Source organism: Centrocercus urophasianus, unplaced genomic scaffold, assembly GCF_019232065.1.
Source record: "Centrocercus urophasianus isolate 14NV4802_14NV808 unplaced genomic scaffold, USGS_Curo_1.0 seq_27, whole genome shotgun sequence".
Taxonomy (NCBI): domain Eukaryota; kingdom Metazoa; phylum Chordata; class Aves; order Galliformes; family Phasianidae; genus Centrocercus; species Centrocercus urophasianus.
The window spans coordinates 9461935-9489674 of NW_024884833.1; the positions used below are offsets into that span (position 1 = coordinate 9461935).

The window sequence follows — 27740 nt, forward strand, 5'->3', positions numbered from 1 at the left end:
TGTTGCTTCAGCACTGCCAAAAAAATACATTATACATCCCCAAGTAAACTGCACGTGCTACTGTTAAAAGCCTCGCATCATTTCCAGTCCATGATGTATAAACCTTAGTTAAGTGAGTAAGAAATAGCACCTGAAATTGAAGAATCAGTCTATCATATATCCACGTTTTCTCAGTGCTGTAGACCTGGAGATTCTGTACCTCCTCCCATGATTCTCTTCATATGCACTGTATACTCTATTTGTCTTTGGTTATACAAACCCAGGGCTAGAACAAGTTAATGCTGGAAAAAGATAAAGAATTTCAGTGAATTCTGATACCACTAATTTATTCAGAATATGGACAATGCACAGCTTTATTCTAAAAGATGGGTAACACTGAGTATAATCGCTGAGAAGGAAGGAAAATTGGGCTCACATTGCAGGTGATTGGGAGTGTTAGAGGAAGAGACTTCGGATTTCTTAAAGCTGATCAGATGCTTGCTGTACTTCCCATATTGATGGATTTTATTTCAAACTCCATTAACAGAGGAAAAAAAAAAACAGTGTACTGTTTGATGAGGAGCAATTCTGAATACAGAGAACTTGTTCTGTACCACTGAAATTACTGAGATCTTATTTTTTCGTAAGTCAGAGACTATAAGTGATTTAGACAATTGAGGCAAAGTGTGGAAGTACTGCCGAGTGACCTCTGTATGCAGCATTCCCATGTAAGAGAAGGAGAAGTTATCAATTAAGTGCAGCAGCCTTAGCTCCACTGATTGACTGTCACAAAAGGGGATGTTAGAGTGTCTAAGAAATCCTTTTGTGAATTTTCACTTTTTTTTCAAGTCAACTTGAAGCAGCGCTCTTAACAGTGAAGTATTTGAAAAATGTAAACACAAATAAATGCTGAGATCAGAACTTGTATGTGTTTCTCTTGAGCTTTAAATACATGTGTCACTTTTGGAATTTTAATTATTATGTTGAGATTGAATTGGAAGTATTTCCCTGAGTTCAGATTGCTCGTGTTTCGCATTTTTAAGGTCTCGTTTTCAGTTATATATAATTTTGCCAAAGAATAATCATTTGGTCTGAAATTTTCCATGTAACTTGCTTTAAAAAGGTTTTAAGAAAATTCCTTCCAGATATTTCTTAAACTGAACCTAGATTTAAAAACAAAATGTTATAATCATTTTTAACCTTTCATTGAGTTTTACTGTGTCTGCGCTTTGCAGCAACAGCTAGAAATAGAATGAGTGGTTAGCCATTATTCTGGTGTCAAGGCAATGCCTTTGCTTTTATAAGTTTTTGAAAAATCTCAGTTGGCATGTGCTCTGTTGAGAGCTTTAAGAGTTTGGCAGCTCTATTCCCTGAAGTTTCTTAGTTGACTAAATGTTCCCCAGCCTTGGCTTTTAGTGGCTACTTAAGGCAGTCTCTGAAGTTGCTCTTTGAGTTGCCACTGCCCATCCAGACTTTGACCTGAGAGCAGGGAGCCATTCTGTTTTTCTCTGCCTGTGTCCTTACAGAAAAAGGAAAATGTGGAAGATGCGAGAACAGCAGATTTGCAGGACTGCAGTTTCTTGGCTGTCTTAAGAGATGCAGTTTGGTCCTGGAAAGGCATTTTCCCCATACTTCAGCAGTTGTACATTGTTTTATACAGAGACTTAATTGGTGCAACCAGTAATTGACATTTGACCTGGTATTCTCAGTTGCCATTAGCTTTTTTTTATGACAGTCTTATCTTTAGTCAGGTTTGAGTTTGTTCTGTCTTTCTTTCAAAGGGTTTTCATTGGGTAAAATTAAAGGATAAGTACCTGATATGGATATTTCTAATATTTCTGGGAACCAGAAAACTACTGTAAGCAGAGAACTAACTATGCAGCAACCAAATAAAGGAGCATTTTGTTTGGTCTACTGGTTAAATTAACCATCGTTCTCCAGGTCAGATAAAGAAGAAATCAGTAGGGTAAAAAAAAAACTTATATTTACAAGATACTCGCTGATCAGCAAGCAGATGATATTCTTTGTTTTTCCTGCAAGGAGTTGATAGAATTATTTGCAGAGTTCGTGATAATTAGAACTCATAAGAGTGTCAGATATGTCCAAAGTGCATACTTTGTGTGTCCATATATATGCGTGACTCAGATGTTAAATACTGAGCTCCATTTTTTAACCTCCAGGTTTTTATGAATTAAATGGCTATTGTGTACATCATGTAGACATGTAAGCATAGGGTAAATGTCACATTTAGGAGCTGTCTTCATTTCTCTCTGTGTTAAAGTTCTGCGTTGCAAGAGATGTCTTCACACTGACTCTTTGTGTGACCTGGAAAAGAGAAATGACTCCCATTGCTATACCTAATATTCCTGTCCATGGGATATAAGCAGGAATCATTAAGACAGGTAATAGGGTTGTAAGTATCATGGGACACTTTGGCTGATTTGTAAGTAATGGCAACATGTGAATAAACTAAGCAACTACTACGTTTTGTTTATAGATTTATCATAACATCCTTAAGGCTGGCATTATGCAAATATCCATGAAAAAATGATCTCCTACAGCTCTACAAGATGTCTACGACAGGGAGTCCTTTTTAGATATTTCATAGCAGTAATTATCTGTGTCAGTTCTATCGTAGCCAAGATTTCCAAAGCAGATTGTTTGATTCTATAAAATGAAATATGATCTTAGTGCACCCTATGATACTGTGTTTTTTCCATGATTCTTTGGGGAAGTAAAAGTATTCTTCCCACAATTTGCATAAGCCTTTGCTCTTTTGACAAGAAATACCTTTTTGGATAGGCCACCTTTGTCAAATTGAAATTGCTCTTTATTAAAATAATGCAGCAGTCATTATTCATCTTGGTAACCACAACATTTTTCTAAAAAGGCAAACTGCACCCTATGTGTATAATCATTATTTTGAGTTATATTTTTTTACTAATTGTCCATTTGCTCCACTTACTTATTCTGAATTGTTATTTTTGGCACTATTATTATGCAAAAGAATAGAGCCTGAATATTTTATTTTTTTTCAAGATTAGTCCAGTTGTCACTAGGGAGACTACTTGTGGAATGAAGAAATCAAATTTATCCAAAAATGATGACCTACTATTTCTAAGCAGCTTCAGTAATGATATTTGTTCTTGTTTAAAGATACAGTTAAATCTCAAGTGAATATTACTGTAATACAATTTAATATACTTGTCCTCTTTCATGTTTTTCTCATTTGTTTCATAAAGATTTTGAGAAACCTGAAAGAAGAGCACCGTACCTTAGAGTATAAATAGTCAGTTAAGGTCACAACATTTATTTTTTGGCTGCTGGACAAGCACTTTGTATGTAATTGTTCTCACTTCTGCTTATTCTGGTTTGATTTTGAGTATTGTCTGGTATGCGTAATCCCAAGGCAATTTCAGATGAGTCATGATTTATTTTTTTTTCTGGATGGAAATTGCTTGTTTTTGGAAATCAATCCATAATCAAGCAGATTAAGTACTGTTCTTGTTCGTGTATTTGTTCATTTCAAGATGTTTAATCTTTAATTTTTGTGAGATAAATCAAGTGGTAAATCAGTTAACATTAGTGACATCTTGTCTAGATCTAAGGCCCAAGTGGCTTGCAAGCAACTGTTTACTCACTTAACTTCAATTTTTTACATGTTTTACAAATATTTAACCAAGTCTGTGATTTTTCCAGATGCTTTAAAATTGATTTCTAGGCTGTTTTGTCTAAAAAACAAAAGGAAAAAAGTCCTTCTTTCTCCAAATGAACTGTGATTTTGACATCATTCCAATTTCTTTCTTCCTTCTTTCTGAAGTTTCTGAAAAATAAATATGTATGGGCAAACAATGGCACTCTTTTTTTTTTCAAATGGGGTGTCTATTGTAGAAAGAAAATTTCAAATTGTTAATAACTCAATTTTTAGTATTATGAAGGTCCTATAGTTGGCTACAGAAATTGATTTGAACATTGTTCTGATGCTGTTAAATCTCTTTGATATAAATATGCCCGATCTGTCACTGATTGAGAAGAAAACATAAAACATTTTGACTGCTACAGTTAGCAAACTTAAAAGAAAACTATATAAAAGACAGACTGATTTCGTGGTATACCTGTATCCTGGAAATTGGAACTTTGATAAAAGGAGTTTTCTGCCACAGACTGTTACATTAATTATTGCATTTAGATAAAGATGGTAGATACAACAGTTAGTAGCTCAGTTTTTGCAATATGCTATTATTTTTGTTCTTAAAAGCAAACCCTAATTTTGAGAGTCTCATTTTCTGATTCAGCAATCAAGCCCAGTTTATGGGAGGCCCGTATCCTCAAGGCAAAGCCTCAACTCCTTTGTCTGAAGGTAGATGGAGCCCAGCAGTGCCACCATTCCTCTTTAAATAATGAGTTGAGTCTGCCCTGTCTTGAATATCTCATCTTAAAGATGAGAGAAGTGTTTCAGTGCCTTATTTTCCACCAGTAGCATGGACAGTTTGCTTCATGGAAGATTGTTTAGATTCCAGATTATAAAGAATGCAGCTCATGGGATTCCTGGAGGTCTTCCTGAAGGCCTGAAATATGTTTTTCTAAGACTTTACACAGGCTCCTAGTGAAATTCCTGAGCTAGTATAAAGTCATATAGACTTTTTTTCTTGAAGCATGTTACGTGACTGTCCAAGCATACCCTATCTTACAAACCCTGAATGCTTGTAACATTCCCTGACAATTTTTTTTGCATTCATTTTTACCAGTTCAGCTGAATAAACAACTATGGCCATTCTAGTCCAACTGTCTTGTGTGAGAAATCCCACTAAAAGAGAAAAACTGCATGTATGAGCACAGTAATGCTTTAATAAATGCCAATGGCCAGAATGCATTAGCTTCACTGGAAAACCCTTGTATCTTGTATGAAAAGAAAACCAAAAAAAAAACAAAAAACAGCAGTGAGGAAAAATGAAATCATGATGAAATGGTACAATCTTGAAGAAACTACAAAAAAAAAAAAAAAAAAATCTGCAAAATCTGCAATCAGCAGGATCTTAAAATCATCTTCTTTCTTCAGATTATTGAAAATTATTTTATTCCTGTTTTTGTTCTTGATTTTGGAATAAGTCACCTGTCTGCCAGCCCAAGAGAAATCCTGGTTCAAGGAATACAGAAGATGTGTTAAGGAACTGAGGTTTCCCAGGTTTTCAGTGATTGCCTAGTACTTGACATTATAGACAGGCAGTGCTGGGTCTCATTAACATTGTTGTGGTTTATCTTCATCATTACACCTGGATTGATTTGTGACATTCAATAATGATACTATGACAACGACCCTTGTGATTCTTGTCTGATGTTTTTCTCTTCATTATTTAGTGAAGTGGCTTTGTCCTTTCCTCTACTAAACTGCAGTTTTAAATTGCATACTCTTTATTATGATTATGAATGATAGAAAAACTGAGAAATTAGAAGAAAAAAAACTAAAAATAGCACCGTCATAGTTTGATGTGATCACCTAAGAAAACAAATTTCCTTGAGATGGATCTAGACAAACACTGCCTATAGTCGTCTGCCATTCCTACAAAGTAGACAAGTATTAATTTCATAGTAAGGATGCAAGCAATCTGAAGCAGTCTGCTTCACTGTTGCAGAGGACAGATTATCAGAAATCTGTTAAAGAAATACTCCTCACTCCTCACACACTTGCTCTATAATTATAAAGAGACTGTGCTGTTTGTTTGGTCTTCTTTGAAGAATACTTATGGAGCCCCTCTGAATTCCAAGACCAGGAATAACAAACAGATGAAAAACAACAGAACACCTGTAACTTCCAGTACCGATGGCTTCAGTGGGAGCTGCAAGTTGGAAGGGATTGTCAGCTTTAGCACAGTGTTATTACGATTTATTACAGCTTTTCAGTGAGCCAACATTTTGTTTTCTTTTTTCCTTTACACTGGTCAAAGCAGATAGCAACATATAGTTGTTTGTGGCCATATGAATTAGGTCTTGGTGAAGGGCACTTCTTCATCTCCCCTTAGCAAACACTAAAATTTATACAGTGGAGTATTACACGTTTTTAAAGTCTCCTTAATGCAAATCTCCTAGCTGTGTAAATTATTTCATGTCGAAATTCTGTAAGGTGAGGTCATGATGTTTTGAGGTGAGCAAAGTAGAGAAGGGAATAGAAATGAGAGTTGTGTTGTTTTTAACTTGAATATGTTTTTAGCATACATAACCTTGTATCTCTCCGTTCTAATAAAATATATCTAATCTATGACTTCATGTTTCTCCTTTCTTTCTAGTCCATTTCTGACATGGAGAGACATACAACACATTATTGTCAGGACTTCTCGTGCTGGACATCTGAATGCTAATGACTGGAAAACCAATGCAGCTGGTTATAAGGGTGAGAGCTTCCTTTCTTCTTTCTGTTAGAGACAATGTTGTATTTTCACATTTATGAAGAAGAAACAGTCTCAGGTAATTTGTATGGCCCTGTGTTGTACATAGTTTGGAGACTTTCCAGGCTCATACTTAAGGGCCCTGTCTTCCATAAAGACAAGCTCTTAGAATTACTAAAATCAAAAGTGGCAGCTACAAAATGCATTGTCCGGATCCTGTTAGGCCTTTACAGCCCTATTTGACACATTGTTGGCAGAAAACTTAGTAAATCTAGTGCTTTCAAATCTCCCTCATGTAGCAAGTATTCTGATAAAATAACCTGGAGTTGAAGATACAGCAGTTACTGAAGGCTGACCATGGTCTCATTCTCGATTGTTGTCAATTTTCATTTAAAATTACAGAACAATATTTTTATGTTTCTTTTATATTTATATATAAAATTCTGTCTGATTTAGGATAAAATAAAATGTGAAGCTATTATTACGTTTAATGGGAAAGAAATCATGGTCTTCAGTTGTACAGTCATAGAATCATAGAATGATTTGGGCTAGAAGGCACCTTACAGTGCCAGTCATCTAGTTCTAACCTTCCACTAGATTACATTGCCCAAGGCCCCATCCAACCTAATCTTGAAGATCTCAGAGATGACAGAAATCCTCAACTTCTCTGGGCAACCAGTATGTAACAGTCCTCATAGTGAAGAATTTCTTCCTTAAGTCGAACACAGCTCTGGCAGACTCTTTTCACAGAAAAGGTACTCCAGCCCTTCGATCATATTTATGCCCCTTCTCTGGACCTGATCTTCCAGGTGCACATCCTTCTTATACTGGGAGTTCCAGAGATGATCACAGCAGATGGGGTCTCAAAAGGGCAGAGGTGAAGAATCAACCTCTGATTGACCTTCTGGCCACACTTCTTTTGGTGCAGACCAACCAGGATACAGTTGGATTTCTAGGTTGTCCCAGAGTTTTCAGAACTTCTGTACAGTCTAGTAATTCTGTATCATAGTTATGTCTTTTTGTCTGTTTTATTTTTTATTCTTTTATAATGCAAGCGGAGGGAATCATTTGCACCACTAAAAGAGGTAAATAAGATAGATTAAAACTGGACCTTGAGTCCATCCAATGCTATATTCAGCAAGGGCTAGTTTCTGACTTTCATTCACTAAATTCAGTCTGGATTGCTTTAAGAAAAACAGTAACAAAAACAAAACAACAGAATGGCTTATTTCTCTTTCTCTTCACATAAGAATTCTGCTCAGTACTGAAGTACTTCTTTTAAGATGAGTTTAAGTCTTGAGATTGGAACTGTTTCGTGCTAAGATCTCCTGGGAGAACAAAGTAATGAACAAGAACCATCAGATCTTTACGCTGTTTTCTGAAGCCTGGTATTAATCTATTCCAGACCAAGGCACTGCTACAATAGCACATCTTTAATATATCATTCCAACCCATGATACTTCTTCTGCAACTGAATGATACCAACCAAAATGTAGAAATAAATAAACAAATAAATAAATAAATAAAATCATAGCCTTTCACTGTTGGATCCAAATCAGACTAAATACAGAGAATAGATTTAGAAACAAATAGTTGACTCCCTCACCATCTGAAGGTTCTAACATTCAAGAGACTGCTTTTGTCCCATTTACAACAAGCATGTGCCCACACGAAGAAAAACAAATACAGTAAGAATTTGTACCTCTTGAATTGCAATAACATCACAGTTTTTGTTATTGTGAAACATATCTCAGGATTTTAAAAGTTTTGGCAGAAGATTGTGACTGTATTATCATTTTGTTGGAACTATCTGAAATTCAAACAATGCTTTTCAAGTAGCATAAAACTAAGTGTTTTTTCCCCCAGCTCACTTCCAAAATTCTGTATTTTTATGTTTTTCTAATTGTTGCTCAACAGAGCCAAACACCGTGTAAGGCATTTCAGAGCAGCTGTCACTCATTAGCAAAGGATAAGTCACACTAATACACCAGCAGTAGCAGCATGGGCAGCAGGATTTGCACTCTTACACCACCAGAGCCACACATTTTTTTCTACGTGTTGCAATGGATAAACAGTGAGGAAAAGGGCTGAGAAAGTTTTCTTCTCCTCTTTTGCAAAATCAGGAACATACAGATAAGCTCAACTGGGTGACTGGACACAGGAAGTACAACTTGACCTGGCAGAGTTCTGCAGTAGATTCTGGTGGAATTGAAAAAGAGGAAGACAAACTAAAAGCTTCAACCTCTGTAGAGCTCAGGAATCAACTTTAACCCAAATAAAAGCACTAGTTTTAACTAAATTATTTTGGCAACTTAGGCTGAGCAAATGGTTCTAATAAAAATCCAGCTCTCTTTAAACCTCTGTTGGTTTTGGAAGAAGGAGAAGCAAAAGATTTAGATTAAATCTCAACATCCAAACCTGAACTCAAAAGGGGGTTTGCACACCGCTGCTGGCAAGGCTGGAACAATTTTTTACTATTGCACGTGGCAATATTTAGTATAACATTACACTATTATCCTTCACTATTGCCAAGAGTAACAATTAAAGTATGGTCTTTCGTAGATGAGTTACTCTGATCAGACTGAGTTCCTTAAGGAATTGTATCATAATTTTGTTGATGGCAAGATCCGTATTTCTTCCAGAGCATGCTCTTAACAAGGGAAGGGGTGAAAGATTTCTTTCTAAATTAACTACAGCAAAGGCAGTCACAAGAAACAATCTTCTTTTCTTCCACGCATGCTGGGGAAGAAAGAAAAAAATTAGGATAAAAAGAGAGACAGGCTCGCTGCTTTAAAAGTAAGAGCGGAAAGGGCGAAAAAAAACTAAAAACTTGGAAGAACCTCTCACTCAACAAAGGGTCAGCAGTAGCTGGTAGTTGAAAGTGGGTCAGCATGCCTTTTTAGTGGGTTGTTTGGCTGAGCTGCGTGGCAACACGGTCCCTCGCTTTAGTCACTTACATTTCTACCCTGCACAGAACACACAGAAGGAGTTCACAGACGTCATTATTGGTTGAAAGATTTCCCTTTTTTTTCTATCTTACATTCATAAAAAGAAAGATTAATTCATGAAAAGCACTTGAGCCAGCCAGTGATTTGCTAAAGCAATGCCCATTATTTGTTTAATTTTCTGGCAAGTAAACAGCATTCATTAAATGCATGTCAATAGTTAAGCCAGGAAAGGGTAAGAATTTTTTCTTGGTGATTCTTTATTATTGTTTTGCTGCTAGCCAACATGCATCTTATTACCTAGCAGGAGCTGATTACCTATTCTAGTCTCAAAAAAGAAGACTTGAATATGTATTTTAGAATATTTTCTGGTCCCGTCAGCTTTGTATTATTCGTCATTAGACAGATACATATTTTTATATAACTAAAGAAGATAATTAACTTAGTATGAGGAGAAATACTAGAGAACATCTGTTTTTGTGAAGATATCAGAATATTTGGTCTGCTTTTTCTATGGCAGATTGGTATGCAAAGGCTCCTTGTTATGTCTACTGTTTGGTCAACAAGAGAGCATGAGAATGCATTCAGAAAAATGGAATGCTATGTTAATGTCAACTTGTCTCTAGGTTAAAAAATGCAGAATAAAACATTGAGATTTCAAGAACAGCGATCAAATCATCTGAACAATTTTTTATATGTAAGTGAAGCTCCAAATACTATTAAATATTGTCTCTGTGGAAACAGGCCATTTGGAGTGAAGGAATGCTATTAACTCGTGGGGAGATTTTTAGAGAACATCCTTCACGCTTCCTGGCTCTAGAGTGTATATAATAACACTTCAGTGCAGTGAAATAAAATGCAACTGAAAGATAAAGGGAAGTAAAAACTTTAGGCCTCTTCTTTTTCACTTCAGACCATTTCTCCACCCTGCAGAGTTATTTCTTCTGCAGAAACTGAGAGTTATCTCCTGTGCCAGTAGCAGAGTCAAGTCTCTTCCATTTAGATTTTAAAAAAGTATCTGCTGCTTCAGGAAAAAAGTGGTCACTTATTAGTTTATGAACTTTTATTATTATTATTATTATCAATAATAATAATATTATTACTGTTACTGTTATAAAATATGTTAATAATTTAATTTTAATTTTCAATCATTCTTGTTATGAGCAGAGTATTACCAGTTCTGTAAATGAGGAAGTGATAAGATTATCAGTGTTCACGTGACTATCCATATTTATATTTCTTTAGGGACATGAGTAGCCAGGCTCAAATTTAGATTTGAGCAAGAAAGTCTTCACAACAGCATACACATTTCAGAGAAGACAAGCTGTTCATAAACATCCTGCTGATTATTTTAACTAACTCTAAAATCATATTTTGAAATCCTTGTTAGAAGCAGACATGTGACTTTTGAAAAATAGCAAGAAATTTGTGAACTATTATGTCAGCCAAATGAAGCAGTTAATCTAACAAAACCCTTCAGTTTTACAGCTTCTACTGATATTTGAATATGGCATCATCAGCCAGTATCCGGTTTTACCCAGCCCTAGTGCCCACATGTGTGCTGCATGGGGTGTGGAACATGGGCCTTGAATTTGTCTGTTTTAAAATCCTACTTTGGAGTAGTTTGTGAATCTGACACCAAACACATAGAACTGCATTAGTTTTAGCTTGCAGGCATGAAGAAGGCTATCTACAATGCAAGCTAGATTAATGATTTTTTGATAGCTGTATCTTTTGAAAGATAGTACTGATATGTTCAGGTAGACAGCGTAGAATGCTGCCAGAAAGTTACTTGCTGAACTTGTGCAAATGCAATGCAGTCTGTATTTCTTGATTAGCATGTTTAACATGATTCTGACTTTTTATTTTATGGTCACTGCAACCTTTAAAGATGGCTCTTGTTTCCTTTCCACATCCAACAGCTCAGCTGGCAGCTATGAATGTTTTTTAAGGATATTATTAAAATTAGATTAGGAACTTGAGTATTTTATATATTAAATCCAAACAAATAGCTACGTATCTGAACTATTCTGGGTTTGAGTGAAACCTGAAAGATCTCTTTGGGATTTGGGGAAGGTAGCTGGAAAATATATTGCATTTTGCAGCCTTGATCAAGGTTGTTAGATATATGTTTTCAGGAAAAATCGAGATCCCTACTATCAAAATCAGTTGAAAGGCACGTAAGAACAGGAATGCATCTGTATAATTTCAGAGATGGAGATGTACAAAGCAGGAGAGGGAGTCTCTCACAGAAGCCAGAGGGATGTCATTTCTTCTCCCGGCTTCACACTCTTCATTGTTAAAGCTTCTCATTACTCATCCACTCTGAAGCACTCTGATCCCTATGGCTCTGAAAAGCAAGGAAAGAAATTGTGAATTTAAAATAGAGTATAAGCAGAAACTTCAGGTCTGTGCTGGGTTACATAACGAAAAAAGAGACTGACATGTTCTGTCACAGTTTGTTGCTTTCCTGGAATCTTATATCATGAGTCCAATTTACATCTGTTTGAAAGTGTAAATTATATGGTTCTAAAACCAGAGGAACAGCAGACAAAAGACAAATTTGCACTTTAAATTTGTATTATATTAGAACTCTGACTTGTCACCAAGACATTATCAGCTCAGTAGACCAAGAATTTTAGAAAGTATTGCCTCTGCTGAACAACTGACAGATTTGATGTCTTTCTGTCCCAGAAATGAAGCTGTGAACCATTACTATACTCTGCAACTCCTAGTACTCTCAACATTGCAAGGTGGACTGACAATACTTCAATATACAGACTAAAACCTTTGACTTGATAACATTTCAGAAAGCCCAACTCTAACCTTCAGCAAAACTCTGCAAAGGATTAGGCCAACAGGGAGAAAGGGGAGAATGATGTAACAAAGTCTTCCCCAAGAGGTCATAACCTAAGAATCTAAGTCTACTGATTAATTTGAAATGTAGATTTCCATTTTGTGCTATTAAGAAGAGCCACAATCAATGAATTTAAGAAATGAGGGATAAATTGATACAGTTCTCCAAAGCAGGATTCTTTATTTGCAGACAATGAAGACCTCTCAAGATTATTATATGCAGTTTCATGAACCTTTCATTTGCCAATTGTTGAAGCAGGATATTTTGTAAATATTCTAGCCAAATATGCAGCTGTCCTTGTATTACATCCATGGTGATCGTGAACGTCTTTTAATAGTGGTAGTTTAATGGTTTAAACTATTTTCACTAAAAACAACAAACACCTGCTGTTGAGAACCTCTTTGCTGTTGCATTGCTATAGTGCACTGCAGTAACTATAAAACTGGCAGTTACTTATGATCAGTGTGTCTACTGCTTTAGTGGGTCTAGGATGCAGCCAATTAGGAAGCAGTTCATGCCATCTGCTACGCAGTCTTTCAAGCATTTAGAACATTTCAGCAGTATCTAGAACATCTAGTTGTAGTAGGGAAAGCTAAGTGCCGCCGTAGGACAATTCAGATCAGTTAGGTGCCTGAAACCGCCTGACTGTTGTGCTATTTCCCTCTGGAAAAATGAACTCATTGGGGTGTTGCTTTTAAATGAGGGGATGCAGAAATTCAGCTACAAGATCTGTTAACAGCGCTATTCATCCACCCGCTTGCGCAAACTTAGCTTATTGTTTAACTTCCTTTTGCTTCAGATTATTGCTCAGAATTTGCTACATAGCTCTGTGGGGACAGTGTGAAGTCTTCTTACTAGATCAGCATTTTCTCTGCTTTGGGGTCTGGTGTAGATCTAGTTATAAAAGTCACCATCGCTGTTATTAAATAATTTGCATAACACTCCATTAAAGCTTTTGCTTAAATCTGCTTCAGCTCTATGCTCAGTCAGGAATTGGTTTGAGTGTAAATATCTCTCTGGAGCACTGACAGTTCTGCAAGAGACAGAATGAGAAGGATGTTCTGCACTTGTGTTTGATGCACCTGACAGCACAGAAATGCTGTCTTTGTGCCTGCTGCTAACAGTCTGTCAGCATTTCCTCTTGCCGTGCCTTTACCTCATCTGTCATCATCTATTCTGAGAGGCAGCCTAGCACAGAGGCTCTCACCAGAAGGTGTTTTTATTGTTTCATGGGGTGAAATGACATCTGACTGTTTTTATTAAGTTACTGGGGAATCCTAAATGTACCTCTGAGGATAAATTTGCTCTAATAGAGGAAATGAATATATGTTCTTAAAAACTCTACCACAGTGCAGTCACAAACCAACTTGTTTTGTTTAAAGAAAACTCGTAAGCTGCCATGTTTTGCAAATGGATCTTGGCACTTTTCAGAAAAACACAACATAAAAAAGTCTATCTCTGAGTTAAAAAAAATACTGCTTAAATGACTGTGGGTGCTCGTTAGCCAGCTTTATTTTGGCAAACTTTTTTTCCCCTTCTAAATGCATATAATTCTTACATTTATTCCATTCACATAAGCTGGCTCATTTTAAGCAATATAAAGAAATGTCTTTAGTAGATGCTCTATGATTTATGGCCAGATCCTGCCTTGGAGAAGTAGCAGCTTGTCTGTCTTAGCGCACCATCCAGCAGTAGTCAGTTTTTCAGTTTCTGTCACAGCCCTGCTTCTTAGGTGGCAAAGAGGTAAATCAGTCCTCCTGCTCACTCTGCTGAAATTGGCATGGCCGTGCTCAGTACGCACAGGCGGGAGCTCAGTGCTGACCACTGACTTTGAGATGGCTGCATGCCAAGAGCAGTGACCTCTGCTTTGAAGTTGCTAACACTCATGAGAGAAGAAAGCATTTGGGTGGTACTTGCTGTCATTCTTTACAGGGCCTGATTGCGGTGCTCCAAAAATCCCTTTTGCTCTTAGTCCTGTTTGTCAGCCAGTGGCCATATAATAATAACCATAATAACCATAATAACCATACATGATTTAAATTCCTGAAACAGGTAAATACTGCCAGAAAGTGAATGCAAATTTGATCTTGGATTTAATTCCTTATTGTTTTATGGTTGTGTGTTCTAGAGTCATTTATTAAATGTTTGTAGTGTCTCAGCTGGTGTCAGATTTGCATGCAGAAACTATTAACAAAGGTACACTGCTGCTGGGGGTGTGGCTTCTACTAGCTGTCCCACTGGTCTTCCTGGGAAGTCCGTATTTTATTTCATTAAGGACGAGGAGCCTTCAGTTAGGCAGGAGAACTGTACAAACTACAGGGCTGCTTTTTGTTCTGTTTTGTTTTGGTTTTTACTTTTGTCAAATCCTTTGTTGAGACATTCCACAATTAGTATATTGTTGGAGAAAATATTTGTACAGATACTGTACCTCAGTAACTGACATAAACACAACTGGAAGCTTAGTAAAAATATTCTCCTATCAGCTTTCTGGATACAGAGGCCCTCAAGTTCTCATTGTACATCTTTGTAGAAGCCACTTTTAAGACAAATTTATTGGGCAGCTTTCTGTCCTTTAAATCCTCCTCTAGTGTGATGGTGAGATTAAGAACTCAATTTTCTTCTGTCCCTGCTGAGTCTTTAAGGATATCTGGATTTAAGGGAATCATATAGGAGGGGAGGACTGAGTTTGTTACTTGTTTTGTCTGTGAGGTTTCTTTCCATACAAAATAGAAAATTCTAATTCTTGTGCTTAATGTAAAAGAGCACGTGGGAGTTTGTTCACAAGAATAAAAAAGAATATTATCGCATAGTTGCATTATTGGCTTGTAAAGCTGTTACGTGTTTCAGAAATCACGTCCAATTATCATACATTACTGGTCATAAATTGACACAAAACAGGGAATTTTGAGCTGTGGTTATGGCTGAAACAAGATGGATTCTCATACACGATCAATGCTATCTTAGTTAAGACAAAACAAAATGAACATAGTGTAATTGTGAAAATAGTAATTTAATAGTAATATAGTAATAGTAATTTAAGCAGTGTGCAATTGTTGCATTTTTCCTTTTTTGTCCCTTTGCTTTCTTCACATTATCTTTTCTGCTTGCAATTTGAAGCATTCTAATAAACTAAGCAAGTGGCAGAAACTTACTGAAATATGTTACATTTGCAGTGAACTATCAAACTTCTGTTCTCGCTGGGCAAGTATAAACAGCATTTGAGACACTTACTTTTCTGATCTTGTTTTGAAAGCAGGATCCTAAGGTAGCGTAAGTGAACAAATCACAGTAATATGCATGGCAAATAGCTAAATCTTGTTTAGGGCAGCTCATTTGAAAATTCCTCATTTGAAAATCTGAAATCATTGACATTTCTCTCACAATGGTTAAGTACTTTATATTTGTGTAAAAAATATTCATATTTCCAGTGCTGCTTTCACACTGTAGAAAATTGAAGGCCAAAAATAGAGCAGTGAGAAAACATTCTGTGTTGTTTCTCATCAGATGAACAAAATATCAAGTGAGATTTAGCATGTAAGCTGAGGAGATATGTTGATGACAGACAACAAAACTGCAGCCTAACAAATCCAGTGTAGCTGCACTGAAGAACAGGAAATACTGTATTTTCAGTGTCTTGGCCGAGGTTTCCCGGAGCTTGCATGATGCTGAGTTTTGATTTATCAGATCCAGCCATTCTTTTTTCTCTTAGTCAAGTCAGGCAGGACATATAATTCTGCCTTTAGATTTGAGGTAGCTTTCTATCTTCTTGGTATATAAATAAGAAAGTTATTGAATTTTCAATGGCAGATTCAGACCAAAACAAAGGGATTGTGAACAAGCTGGGGAAGCCTATCCAACAGACCTGGATTTCATGATGCACTAATGGAGGAACTGCTTCAGGGATAAATAAATGGACTTCATTTTCTGCAGTGATAACAAGAGTAAAAGATCAGCTACAGCTCAATATTTACTTTGTGTTTCAGGAGGCAAGTTTTGTCTGAAACTTGCCCCACATCTGTGTATGTCTGTGATTTTTCAAAAATAGAAATTTTATAGGGTCAGTTTACATTGCTGCATGAGTCGGGAGAGGATTCAGTGACATTTCTGCCCACTGACACCTCAAGCACCAGATCAGTTCTCAGCCCTCCACCTCAGCAAGAGCAACGAATTGTTTCTTAACCAGCAGCTTACTCCTCACCAGTTTTATGTTCCTGTATAATCTCTGAAAGGAAAATGTTTTTGTACAGAGCAGCCCTGTGCCCTTTCTAACACCTCAGTGATTCAAGCAATAATCAAGTCCAGTACTAAATCACAGCAGTGATAATGTAGAGCGCTTAAGTCTAAGGTCCTGGAGCATTTTTCTTTTGCAGTCACCTTATCTCATTCTGCAGTCATCAGTACTTTTCAAATACAGAAGTGAACTCAGTACCATTTGCATACAAACGGGAGCTCTGGATGCTTCCCAGAAGAAATTTATGACCCTGTGTGGATGGACAATCCAGGTCAGTCTTAATGGAGGAAGCATCCTGATACTGAGTTCATGGCAGTACCAGCACACGCACACAGATGAAGGGATACAGTTTGAAGCCAGTAGGAGACAAAATGTTTTTCCTTTTTTTTTTTTTTCTGAGACATGAGGAATCTACTGTTTTTGTTAAGTCTGTGATGGTTTCAAAATTGCTGTTATTTAGTCTTTGAAAATGATGGGCCTCTCGTGGTACCTGCAGCTGCTAACCAACCCATTGCATCAAGGGCTTTGAAGTGCAAACATCGCAGACAGCCAAATGTCAGCTGTCTGGAATCTTCCTCTATGGAAGGCTTTAGAAGCACCCCTGACTGTCAGGATGTTTTGAATGGGAAAGCTTTTCAGGGAAAAAGTGTTCTTCTGTTTCAACTGTGAAAAAAAAAGCCAGCTGGTGCAGAACTTTGTACTCCCAACTCTGGTCTCATGCAAGAGAGTTCAAGCACTGAATGGCATTGAATGATGTACTGCCCTGTAACTTTGGGTGGTAAATTTTAATCATAGAATCATGGCAATCCTAAATGAAATGAAATGGAAAGAAATGAAAAAAAATGAAGACTATTATCTTGGAAGTAATTCAGGTAACAATTTCATGCTCTAGAAGGTAAATGTAGAAGGTAAAAGGTTCACTCTCACGATTTTGTTTGTATTATTAAATTTGCATATGAGGGTAAGGAATGAGAAATTTCAGTTTCACTTTTAAATTTCAGTCAGAAGCAGGCTGCCTGCCAATATAGGCTACTCCTCTGCCCACATTTCTGAATAAGCAGTGGTGAGTTGAGGAGAAATCTGTCTTTTCAGACCTACAGATGGTGGAACACACTTTGTTTTATAGTTGGACATCCTGAGCACTTACCCAGTCAGGTTGTTTCCTTTCAGAAATTAAAAATGCATTTTCCACACGTTAGTTCAAAAGATGCTTCCGTTCATTAAAATTTAATCCTGCACTGTGGTGCTAATATGGAGTAACTGTCTACGGGCCATGAGTTAACATTCTTATTCCTTTTGCTGTTCTTCTGAGAAGACAGTGATTATTAATTAAAACTTGAATAGCAGAACAATGGATACAGTGTATAAACAGATAAATGACTTCGTAGATAAGCATGCTTTGATCAGCAGATGCTGTTTTGGCAAGATGATTTCTGTGAACAAGGAGAATGGCATCTCAAAAACCCTATTCACAGTACAAAGTTTCTCCATTTAAGCCTTCCTTCTTTGCCGTTTTTCGGGATGTGTCCACCCAGAATAAAAATAGGACATCCCCTTCCCTGTCAGTTTGTTTGTGAAAAATATTAAAGAGAATTCAGAAGAATGAATGAAGGCTGAGTTTAATTATTTGCATATATTTTAGTATTTGTGTTTCATTTCCGAAAATGGTACCTGCCTCATTTGGCAGAAAAACTATGTTTAGTTCTCTCCAAATTAAGATTTCCTTTCTGTTTGCATTTCAGTGAGGGGTTGAGTGGAAAGAAGATGTGAAAAAAAAAGCGCAGTTCATTACACAGCTTTGCAGGATTTTCCATTGAGGAGCCCTCTTCGACTGGCAGTTCCAGACAGTATTAGATACTGCCATATTTGGAAGATGGGATCCTTAACCACTGATTATTTTTATGCTTTGAACTGTTGCTTTTTTGACAAGGTTGGGGTGTTTTTGGACAGACTCATCTGAATTCTGGTTTGGCAGTGAATGGAGGCTGCTTTCACAAACCCTCTGCAAAGTGCAGTTGGAAATACTTACACCATGCCTTGTCACATCACCGATTAAAATAGTGCTTATGTTTTTCTAAGGGGTTTTCTGGTAGCTCTGCCTGTGGTAACAAGTAAAACTGGTGTGTTAATACAGTGCTACTTGTGATCTAAACTCTTCCTTCTCATAGCTTTTTTCTTTCACCACCTCCTCTCAGGATTTTGTTAAGACCACTGATTTGTCACAGTAAATCAACGTGTTTGGCAGCTCTTTCTAATTCATCAGCATACATTTTTGAGCTTCTGTTTTGATTGTACCAGCAACAACAATAAATACAAACAAACAAACAAACCAACCACACAACTGATTCAGTAAATGTAACTTCTCAGACTTTGTAAGCCAATAGAATACTTGAAACAGTCATGTAAAATTAAATATTCTTAAAATTAGCAAGAAGTAAGGAGTTGATGCAAGTCTGCAGGAAATATCTTGTCTGGATGCCGGACATTTGAAATTTCAATCCTTCATATCCTAGAAAGCTGGTGCTTTAAAGACTTTCTACTTCTTTTAGTAGAAGGTATTCAGGCATAAAAGGCATTGACTTTCTTGCAGTAGAATCATTGTTGGCTCTCCCTAGCACGAAAGTTGAGGTAGCATACAGGTATGAGCATTGACAGAGCGCTAACCTTCAGGCATTATTGCTCAACACCACTGCGTGTGCAGCATATGCAGTAGCTAGTATCAGAGGTCAGCAGCAATGTTAACAGTTCTTTCCAGCAGTAACTTCACTGTCCTTTATCTGCAGATGTAAAAAAGAGGCAGAAGAAGGAATCCTCCTGACACAGACTTTACATGAGAACCAGATTACCTTTAAAGTACTGGACTTTAGGTCATGCTTTTTACCCCTTTCATGCAGGCAACTTTAGGGAGAGGCTGGATCTGATTGGCTGTACAGCAGGGTTCATACTTCATACAGGAGTAGAATAGCATCCACATACTGCTTAAAAATGAGGAAGCTAAGAGCATTCTGCAGAATAAAATGCAGCCTTTTCCTTCCTAAATCTGTCGTCTATTTACCTTCAATATGTATGTGCACGTATGTGCTAGGTCATTGAATAACAGAAATAACATTCCTCTGGTTCTTTACATCTTTTAACATAAGATTGTATAAGAGGCCTGGGCTAAATTAAGGCGCTTGGACCAAGGGTAGTCTAAGCCAGTTGTATTACTGGCATTCTGTAGTTTGGGCTTTTGGTCATGGTAAGGCAGTATAATTCATGTTGGTCATTTGTTACGAACAGATTCAACAAATTAGACATAGTCATTATTGTTCCTGGCAAAAAGATTTTTGAGCTTTTTGTCAAAGCAGTGAAAATGGAAAATAAGCAGTTCCTCTTAGGAACCTCTTGAATTAGTCTATGATGAATATCAAGATTTTGTGCTATAATTGCAACTGCCCTGTTTGTGTCTTGCAGTGAGCCACCTCTATGGATTTGGACTGATGGATGCTGAAGCAATGGTGATAGAGGCAGAAAAGTGGACAACAGTCCCTCCACAGCATGTGTGTGTAGAGAACACGGATCGGCAAATCAAGTAATACCCGCTGCCAAAACTCTTGCTGGCATAAACTTGTGGAAATAAGTTGGGTATAATTTACCCTGCCTTGCACTGTGTTTAATTTGTCATTTTGAAAGCTACACTTGGGATCTCTGTCACCTTCTAAGATATCAAGTCATTTGCCTCTAAAGGTTGCTTCCTCTAATGACTGGATAAAGGCCTTAATTTAAAGAATGTCCCAGAGGTTGAAGGTACAAAACAAGCCAGATTTGATGGTGATCAGTGCTGTTACAGAAGTAGAAGAATATGTAAGGGGAAGAATGTTCACTTGAGTATACTGCATTCATTTTTGTAAGATGAGTACAAACTTATCAGTCAAGGTATGGCAGGAAGATACTCTTCTCATTAATAAATTACCTGATAGTATATCTCTCAAACAGTCTCAGGAGAGTCTGTCTCAGAGGATAAGACCAAACTGCCCTCTGCTTTCTAGGATAGGGTATGTATAGAACCAGGCTTAAGAGCAAAATTCAGTATGTGCATTCTGTGGCTATATCCAGTCTAGTGGTTCATTTCCAGTGCATTAAGGTCATTGAAGATACTTTGTTTGATAGGTGTGTTTGACAGACTTGACCCATAACTGGTATAGTCTGCAAGGATGCCATGCCAGTTTTAACTAGCTGATTCAGATACTGGTTGCCCAATATTTGCTACAGTTAACATGTAATATTTGCTATTACGTAAGCAAAGACTGTGTCTATGCCAGGCATTTCCTGGGGCTTAACAAGCAGCTGTGATCCCATGACAATCCCAACAATTCTTAGCTGGCCACTAATCTGCAAAAATGCTCTGTCCCAGAGACTTATTCCATTACAGGTTATTCACAGCTCTCTTTCAGCATGTGGTCGTATCAGTATAGCCTGAAAGCACAGAAAGCATGGCAGTTGCCAGTAGCTGCAGTAAAATAATTACCCCGTAGTGATAGTTTCAGCTAGGAAGTAAAGTGCTAAAACTAAGGACATTCGGTACTAAGCTGAAATGATTGGGTTGTCTTATTTTACAGGATAGGGAAGAAGTGCTGATGTTGTTTTATATGCTTACATTGTAGAACAATAAGACCTGACAGTGTCGTCCGTTCAATTTACAAAGCCACAGGCTGTTCTGATAATCCTAATCACCACGTGATCTACTTGGAGCACGTTGTTGTGCGCATCACTATTACTCACCCTCGACGTGGAGACCTGGCAATTTACCTAACCTCTCCTTCTGGAACCAGATCACAGCTCTTGGCCAACAGGTATAGTATGACAATGCAGTTTCACAGTCCAGTCAGCCTGCAGGAACTGCAGTAAGATTGCAGCATCAGAGAAGATCAGTCAAGTCATTCCAGTAGCTTTGCTAACAGACACAAGCTAATCATTTTTTTAGGAGAGAAATGGAGAAAATTAAGTGGAAATGAATTCTGAGATGTCAAACTCAGACTTTATCTGTAGAATAGTAGACTGTAAATCATCTTTAAAACAGAAGTTAGTTGATTTTAATAGTCTTGTGTAGTTCAGCAATTATTAGCTGGGTGGAAAATTTGAAGTGAAAAGTAACAGGCTCAGTGTTACAGAAGGAAACAAGCTGAAAGAAAATGTGTTTCTAGATACTATTTGCATTTATTTTTCATCTATCTCCTATATTATTATCCTTTCTTCACTAGCAATAAAAATCAGACAGAATAGTAATTCTCTACTACCACTGTCTTTAAGCTTTATGAACGTGATTATGACTTACGGTGTTAGCAATTTGCGTCCTACTCTTCGGGATTATTAATGAATGTAGACTTGCTTGCTTTCCAGACTGCTCCACATCTAAATAATCCCACCCGGTTTTGCTAATACAGTGGCTATTAAGACATGAGGAATTGCATGCCTTCCTGGCCTTCAGTGATAGGCAGAAGGACATATCTTTCCTCTTGCAAGGAAGGAGTTGTTTTGGAGACAGAGCTCAAAAGTATTTGGTTCTGATTGAGATGTAAATTGAGATGTAAACCCACATATTAATTAGAGCTTAATCTAAAAGAGAAGATGTAATAAAAATATTCTTCAATGTAGAGACATTCATGCATCAAATGGAGAGCAAGTAGTACTGGAATTTTGAGGCCCTCTAGAATATCTCCTGTGTGTCATCGTGGGTGCCATCAGTTCCTTGCTGATAAAACACATGGGTATGCACATCTGTGTGTCTTCACTGTGCTACACTGAATGAAGAACTTGCCCTTTGCTGGTTCTGGCAAGGCTAACCACTCTGAGCAGTTGTGAATCAGCCTTTTGTGTTCTCTGTGAAAAAAATTACACTTTTCTATTCCATTTTCATGCAGCCATTCTTCCATGCTTCAAAATGAGAAAGTCTGAAACTCCTCCACCTAGCTATATAAACAAAACAACGTTGTGTAAACCCAGTGGTTGTAACACAGCTAACGTTTGGCTCCAAGCAGTTGACTCACAGCAAGTGGGAGATAAAGACTATAAATTCTAGTATTTACAGTTCACCTCTGGTGATGACTGATATGTGGGAGAGGTACAAAGTTTAATTCATGCAGCCTCTTTGTAACTCATATACCTTAGAACATGATTTTTTGTACACATGGTAGGGAGAGAATACAGAAGTTAAAAAAAACAGTGATTTTCAGCTTTTTCTTAAAATACACTATGAGAAGGCTAAGCAGAAAATAAATGTGAAAGGCATTTTAATGTTTTCCTTTTTGCAAAAATAAATTATTAATGAGAGAGCAAATACTTGTACAGTCACATCAGAAATGACTTTCCCATGTAGGTTTCATGACTTTCCCATGTACGCTATGCTGACTTGTCAGTCACATCTGGTTGAAACAAACTCACAGCTCCAGGTTATTAGTATTAAGGAATAAATGTATTTTGCAAACTCTGGGTCTGAAATTCCTAGAGTCCTCACAAGCCCTTTCTTATCGTAAAGTGGTGGATATGCACACAGTACTTTTCAGAATGATGTTTTAAGGTTTGCTTTATTTGGAGCTGCTGCAAGAACTCTTATAGCTTACTGGTCTTGTAGATAGCATACTGAGTGCTGCTGGGTGAACATCTATGCATCATGAAGTTCTGTTATTCATGAATATAAGAATGTATTTACTTTGGGGGCATTTAACTGTTAAAGTATTAATCATGACGCCATCAGGATAAAGGTACTCTAATAGAAGTAACATGCAGGGATACAATGGCAGAAAGCAGTCTGGTGTGGTTTTTTTTTCTATAGGCAGAGGTCCCAGAGGCTGCTGTACATGGCTACTACCTGACCGAGACGCTTTTCTCAGACACACAAGAGCTTTTAATGCACACATACATGATTAATAGCAGCAATACCAGCTGTTTTTACTGAACCCAAGGAAAACCTCATTGCTTTACCATTACTCATCTGAGTTTAATTTGAAACAGTTTGCTGGTAAAATGTCTTAAAGTGCAAAAGGTATATTTTACACATGTGCACTTCTTCTCCACCAATTCTGGGAGAAGTCATTGAGTATTTTCTGGTGCATTGACAAACAGGTCCCTCAAGGCAGTATCTGGCCTTTTTTTCTGCATATTTTATCCTTAATGTTGGCATCCCCTAAAATGACTTCAGTAAGAAAACTTGTTAGTCAGAGGCAATGTGGATTCCTCTGCAGGCATTTGGTGGATTACACTGTCACTGGCTTGAGCCTCTTGTGCATTCTTCAAAAACTGCATTACAGGGAACATCTGCTTTGTTGTTTGGAAAGTACTAAACATGATTACATTGGATGTACTGCAACAGAGCAAAATACAGGCTTGGAAAGTGCTGGCTGCAGTGAGGATGAGGCTACAGTTATGTCCAAAGGGGAACAATATCCCCTTTCTGAAAACAATTGGCCATTGGATTTGGCAGCATCATTTTCTGAGTGGTTTTGAGACACATTAAGATCTGTAAGAACAGAAACTCAGTACAGGGAGCCATGCAGGAAAAGCTGAATAGAAAAAGGATAGAAGAAGCAAACTTGGGGCTCGTTTGTCTCCTACTGAAGTCACGGTTTGTTTAATTCTTGCCCTTTAAATTTAAAGCAGCTGCTGCCATTCAAACTGCGTAACTGAAATTTTTAGCCACGTGGTGGCAAGTTTCCAGGCCACTAGCTTCCTATGCTTATATGGCACTGACATTAACAGTATACTATATCTACAGGATGAAGCAGTTCTAAGAAAACTGTTTGTTGCAATTCTTATGTGGTCTATTTTATTTCATTAATATTGCCTATGTCTTTTAGTTTAGTTTTGGTTAGACATTCACAGCCTTTCTTTGAAACCCTGCAATTGTAATGTCCATGCATCTGAAAATTATCCAAGTACTACTTTTGTTATACTCTGTCATCATTAGCATTAGATCAGGCAAAGAGTTCTGAGAGTAATAGAGACCAGTAGAGACCCGACATGAATAAATAAATTTCAAAGGTAAAGGTTTTTTTTGTTACTGTTGATCTGCCCACTTCTGCAGCAAAGGCTGATGGTATTTATATGCAAAAGAGTAAATGAATGCATGTAAATGACACCATCTTCCATGAAACTTTAAAATCCATCCTGGAACATGCTCAAAGATAGATGTGGAAGAATGAAGTGCCATATATCTGAGATTTAGAATGACACGTGCCTTTCTTTCATAAGTGAGAGGAGCAAATCATTAATCAGAGGGATCTGCACCATAGGCATGTATGGGATTATAGTATTCAATATTTCTATTTCAGTTTCAGTAGAAAATTAGAATCTATAATTAAAATTTCAAATTTATTTTCCGTAGTAGAACTGGAAGTGAAGACAAATGGGTAAGCACATGTTTAGGATGCAGCTAAACGTTTTAGTGTTGTATTAAACAAAACAAAACAAAACAAACTAAAAAAAGAAGTATAAGACAGACAAGAGGAAGAATGCCTAGGATTTACATGTGGTGTAGCCAACACACCCAAAGGGCAGATGCTGCTATCAGTACAAACAGGGGATGTAAGGATAGAGTACAAGCCTGCTGAAAAGAACTTAGGGGTACTGGTGCATGGCAAGCTGAGCATGAGCCAACAGTGTACTCTTGTAGCCTTGAAAGCCAACCGTACCCTGGTCTTCATCTAAAGAAGTGAGGGAGGTGATCCTGCCCCTTTACTCTACTTACCTCACCTAGGGTACTGTGTCCAGACGTGGAGTCCTCAGTACAGGAGAGACGTGGACCTGATAGAGTGTGTCCTGAAGAGGGCCACAAAATGATCTGAGGGATGGCACTTGTCTGCTGTGAGGATAGGCTGAGAGAGCTGGGGCTCCAGGTTCAGCCTGGAGAAGAGAAGGCTCTGGGGACACATAATAGCAGCCTTTCAGTATCTAAAGAGGAGCTGTAAGAAAGAAAGGGACAGACTCTTCAGCAGAGTCTGCTGTGATAAGACAAGGGAAAATGCTTTCAAACTAAAAGAGGGGATATAGATTTAGACTGGATATTAAGAAGAAGTGCTTTTTCACAATGAGGGTGCAAGGTGCAGAACAGGTAGCCCAGAGATGTGGTGGATTTCCTGAACACATTCAAGTTCAGGCTGGATGGGGCTCTGAGCAATCTGATCTACCTGCAGATGTTCTTGTTTACTGCAGAAGAGTTGGACTAAATGACCTTCCAACTAAAGTCTCTTCCAACTAAAATGATTATTTGATTCTATGATTCTGTGACAAAATGGTGCCTGACATAGAAGTGAGTATGAGGGAAAGGTATAGGTGGAACTGAAATCCTCCATGCAGAAAAAATTGTACCTATTGACATTTCTCGACACTTGCTGAACATTTATGGAGACTAAACAGTGAATGTGAGCACAGTGAGATGGTGGGTGGTGTGTTTCAGCAGTGATGACAGCAACAGTTGGGTCACCTGCTGGTGCCAATTTTTAGAAGTGTGGCATGCAGCCTCTTCTTCAGTGCTGGTGAGATATGTAGCTAATAGTAGTGAGTGTGTTGAAAAATGCAATGGTTTATAGCTGAGAATTTGCTCTATGAAATAGTGGTTTTGTTCTCTTTGGATCTGTGGTAGTTTCCAAGGAAATAAATTGGAGGCATTAGTTTCAGAGCAACCTACATACATTTGCACCAACAACTATGGTGAGAATGAATGAATCTTTTCCTAGCTGTATGTAGATTTGGCTCACCTCAATCTTACCATATCAGCATCATGTTTCACTTTGAATGAATTGAATTATATGACAGACAGCCAGTCTGAGCCTAGTCAGTTATCACTTTTCAAACATACTTGACCAATCAGGATATGAAAATCTGTTTAGGGTGAAGTTTCTGAAGATATATGTGTGATTTGAAGAGCACACAGATTCTTTTACAAGTCATCCATAGAATCAGCCACACAGCTGGCTGAGCAGTGCAGCACATGGAATTCAGCAGCCTGATAGATATTTTAGTCATGACAGAAAGTTTTGTGCTGATATGTATAGTCCTGGGGGACTTGTTCTCCACAGTTAAAGATGATATTTGCTGTATTCTCCACTACCTCAGACTGGCAGGTACTGTACCCTGTTGTTCATGCTGCTCTTCTCTAAACAAATTTTTCATGACAGCTCAAAAGATTTCTTCATTGCTCCATAAATTTAACTACAATAACAAATATGGAGTATAAATATAAGGGGAAACATACTCTTTAAATAAATCCTAGTTAGATCTCACATCCAGAGGTTTTAAGTGATCTTCCCTGACATAAATATGTGAGAAAGTTTCTTAAATGCCTGTGCGCCCTCCAATCATTTCTTTTTTTCTGAGTACTTAAGTGCAGGAGGGCAGTATTGCCCTACTGAGAGTTAATCTGTTTAAATCAGTTTGGGCTGTCTGTGGCTCTTTAGGGGCTAGAACTCCCAGGGGGACAGGTGGTTGAACCCAGCGTAGAAGAGCCATTTTGAAGAGAATAGTTGACCAAAGCATTTGAAATTGCACAACTCTGTACTCTTTTCAAGATATAAGTTCACTTTAAGTCTTGTGGCCAATTAGACCAGTAGGCAAGGACAGCTTGCCTGTCAGGCTGCCAATTTAGTAGGCTGGAGCCCATCATAAATACAGACTGCTGTAACAGAGGAGAAAATAGCCTTATTTTGCCAGCTACTGCACTGCTTGCAGACCCAGCCACCAGCTTGTGCAGGATGTATGTTTCCTGGCTCTCAATGTCATCAACTGAATGTATACAGCATGGCTGTCAGTCACATCAGTCGGATGCACCTGCAGTTTCTGGGATGAGAAATAGACCTGGATATTAAAAACAGACTTTTATGTGTTTACCTCTTACTGTTGTGATGAAGGATTGTGGTATCACCAAATAGATCCCCACCCTAACTGCCTTTTCTCACACAAAACCAATTTGCTTCACTAATTAAAACAAAATCTACTTTTTGTGCATTTTGTATCTTGGAAATTTTCTGATAATAATTTAAACTTTTTTTTTTTTTAACTCTTGTAGATTTAGCTCAGAGACTTTCATGTTCTCAATTTTGGAGTCTCTTTAAAGCGACTAATTGTCACTCGTGTGAAAATTGGCTTACAAATGAATATTTCTGTTTGAAGTTACTTTCTTAAGCAGAAAGGCAATGTAATTTCTAGGCTGAGTGGATGGTAGTGAAAGAAGCCAAGACTTTTAATTTATTTTAAGGAAACAAGTAATTTACTCTACGCCCTGTAAACTTTATGTTCTCATACAGACCTACATATGGTGCGTACAGAGTATATTAAATTATTTCTGATAAAAGCCATTATCTTTAAATGCAATG

General features: G+C 37.6%; 1 protein-coding gene across 4 annotated transcripts in view; it reads left to right on the forward strand.

Moving 5' to 3' along the window:
• PCSK5 (proprotein convertase subtilisin/kexin type 5) overlaps positions 1-27740 on the forward strand; it is a 265188-nt gene that overhangs the window by 144003 nt on the left and 93445 nt on the right. For all 4 annotated transcript variants that reach the window (XM_042826954.1, XM_042826951.1, XM_042826953.1 and 1 more), the window contains exons 10-12: positions 6264-6367; positions 19849-19966; positions 21039-21227. In XM_042826954.1, coding sequence (XP_042682888.1) covers positions 6264-6367; positions 19849-19966; positions 21039-21227 — 411 coding nt within the window. The remainder of the gene's footprint in view (positions 1-6263; positions 6368-19848; positions 19967-21038; positions 21228-27740) is intronic.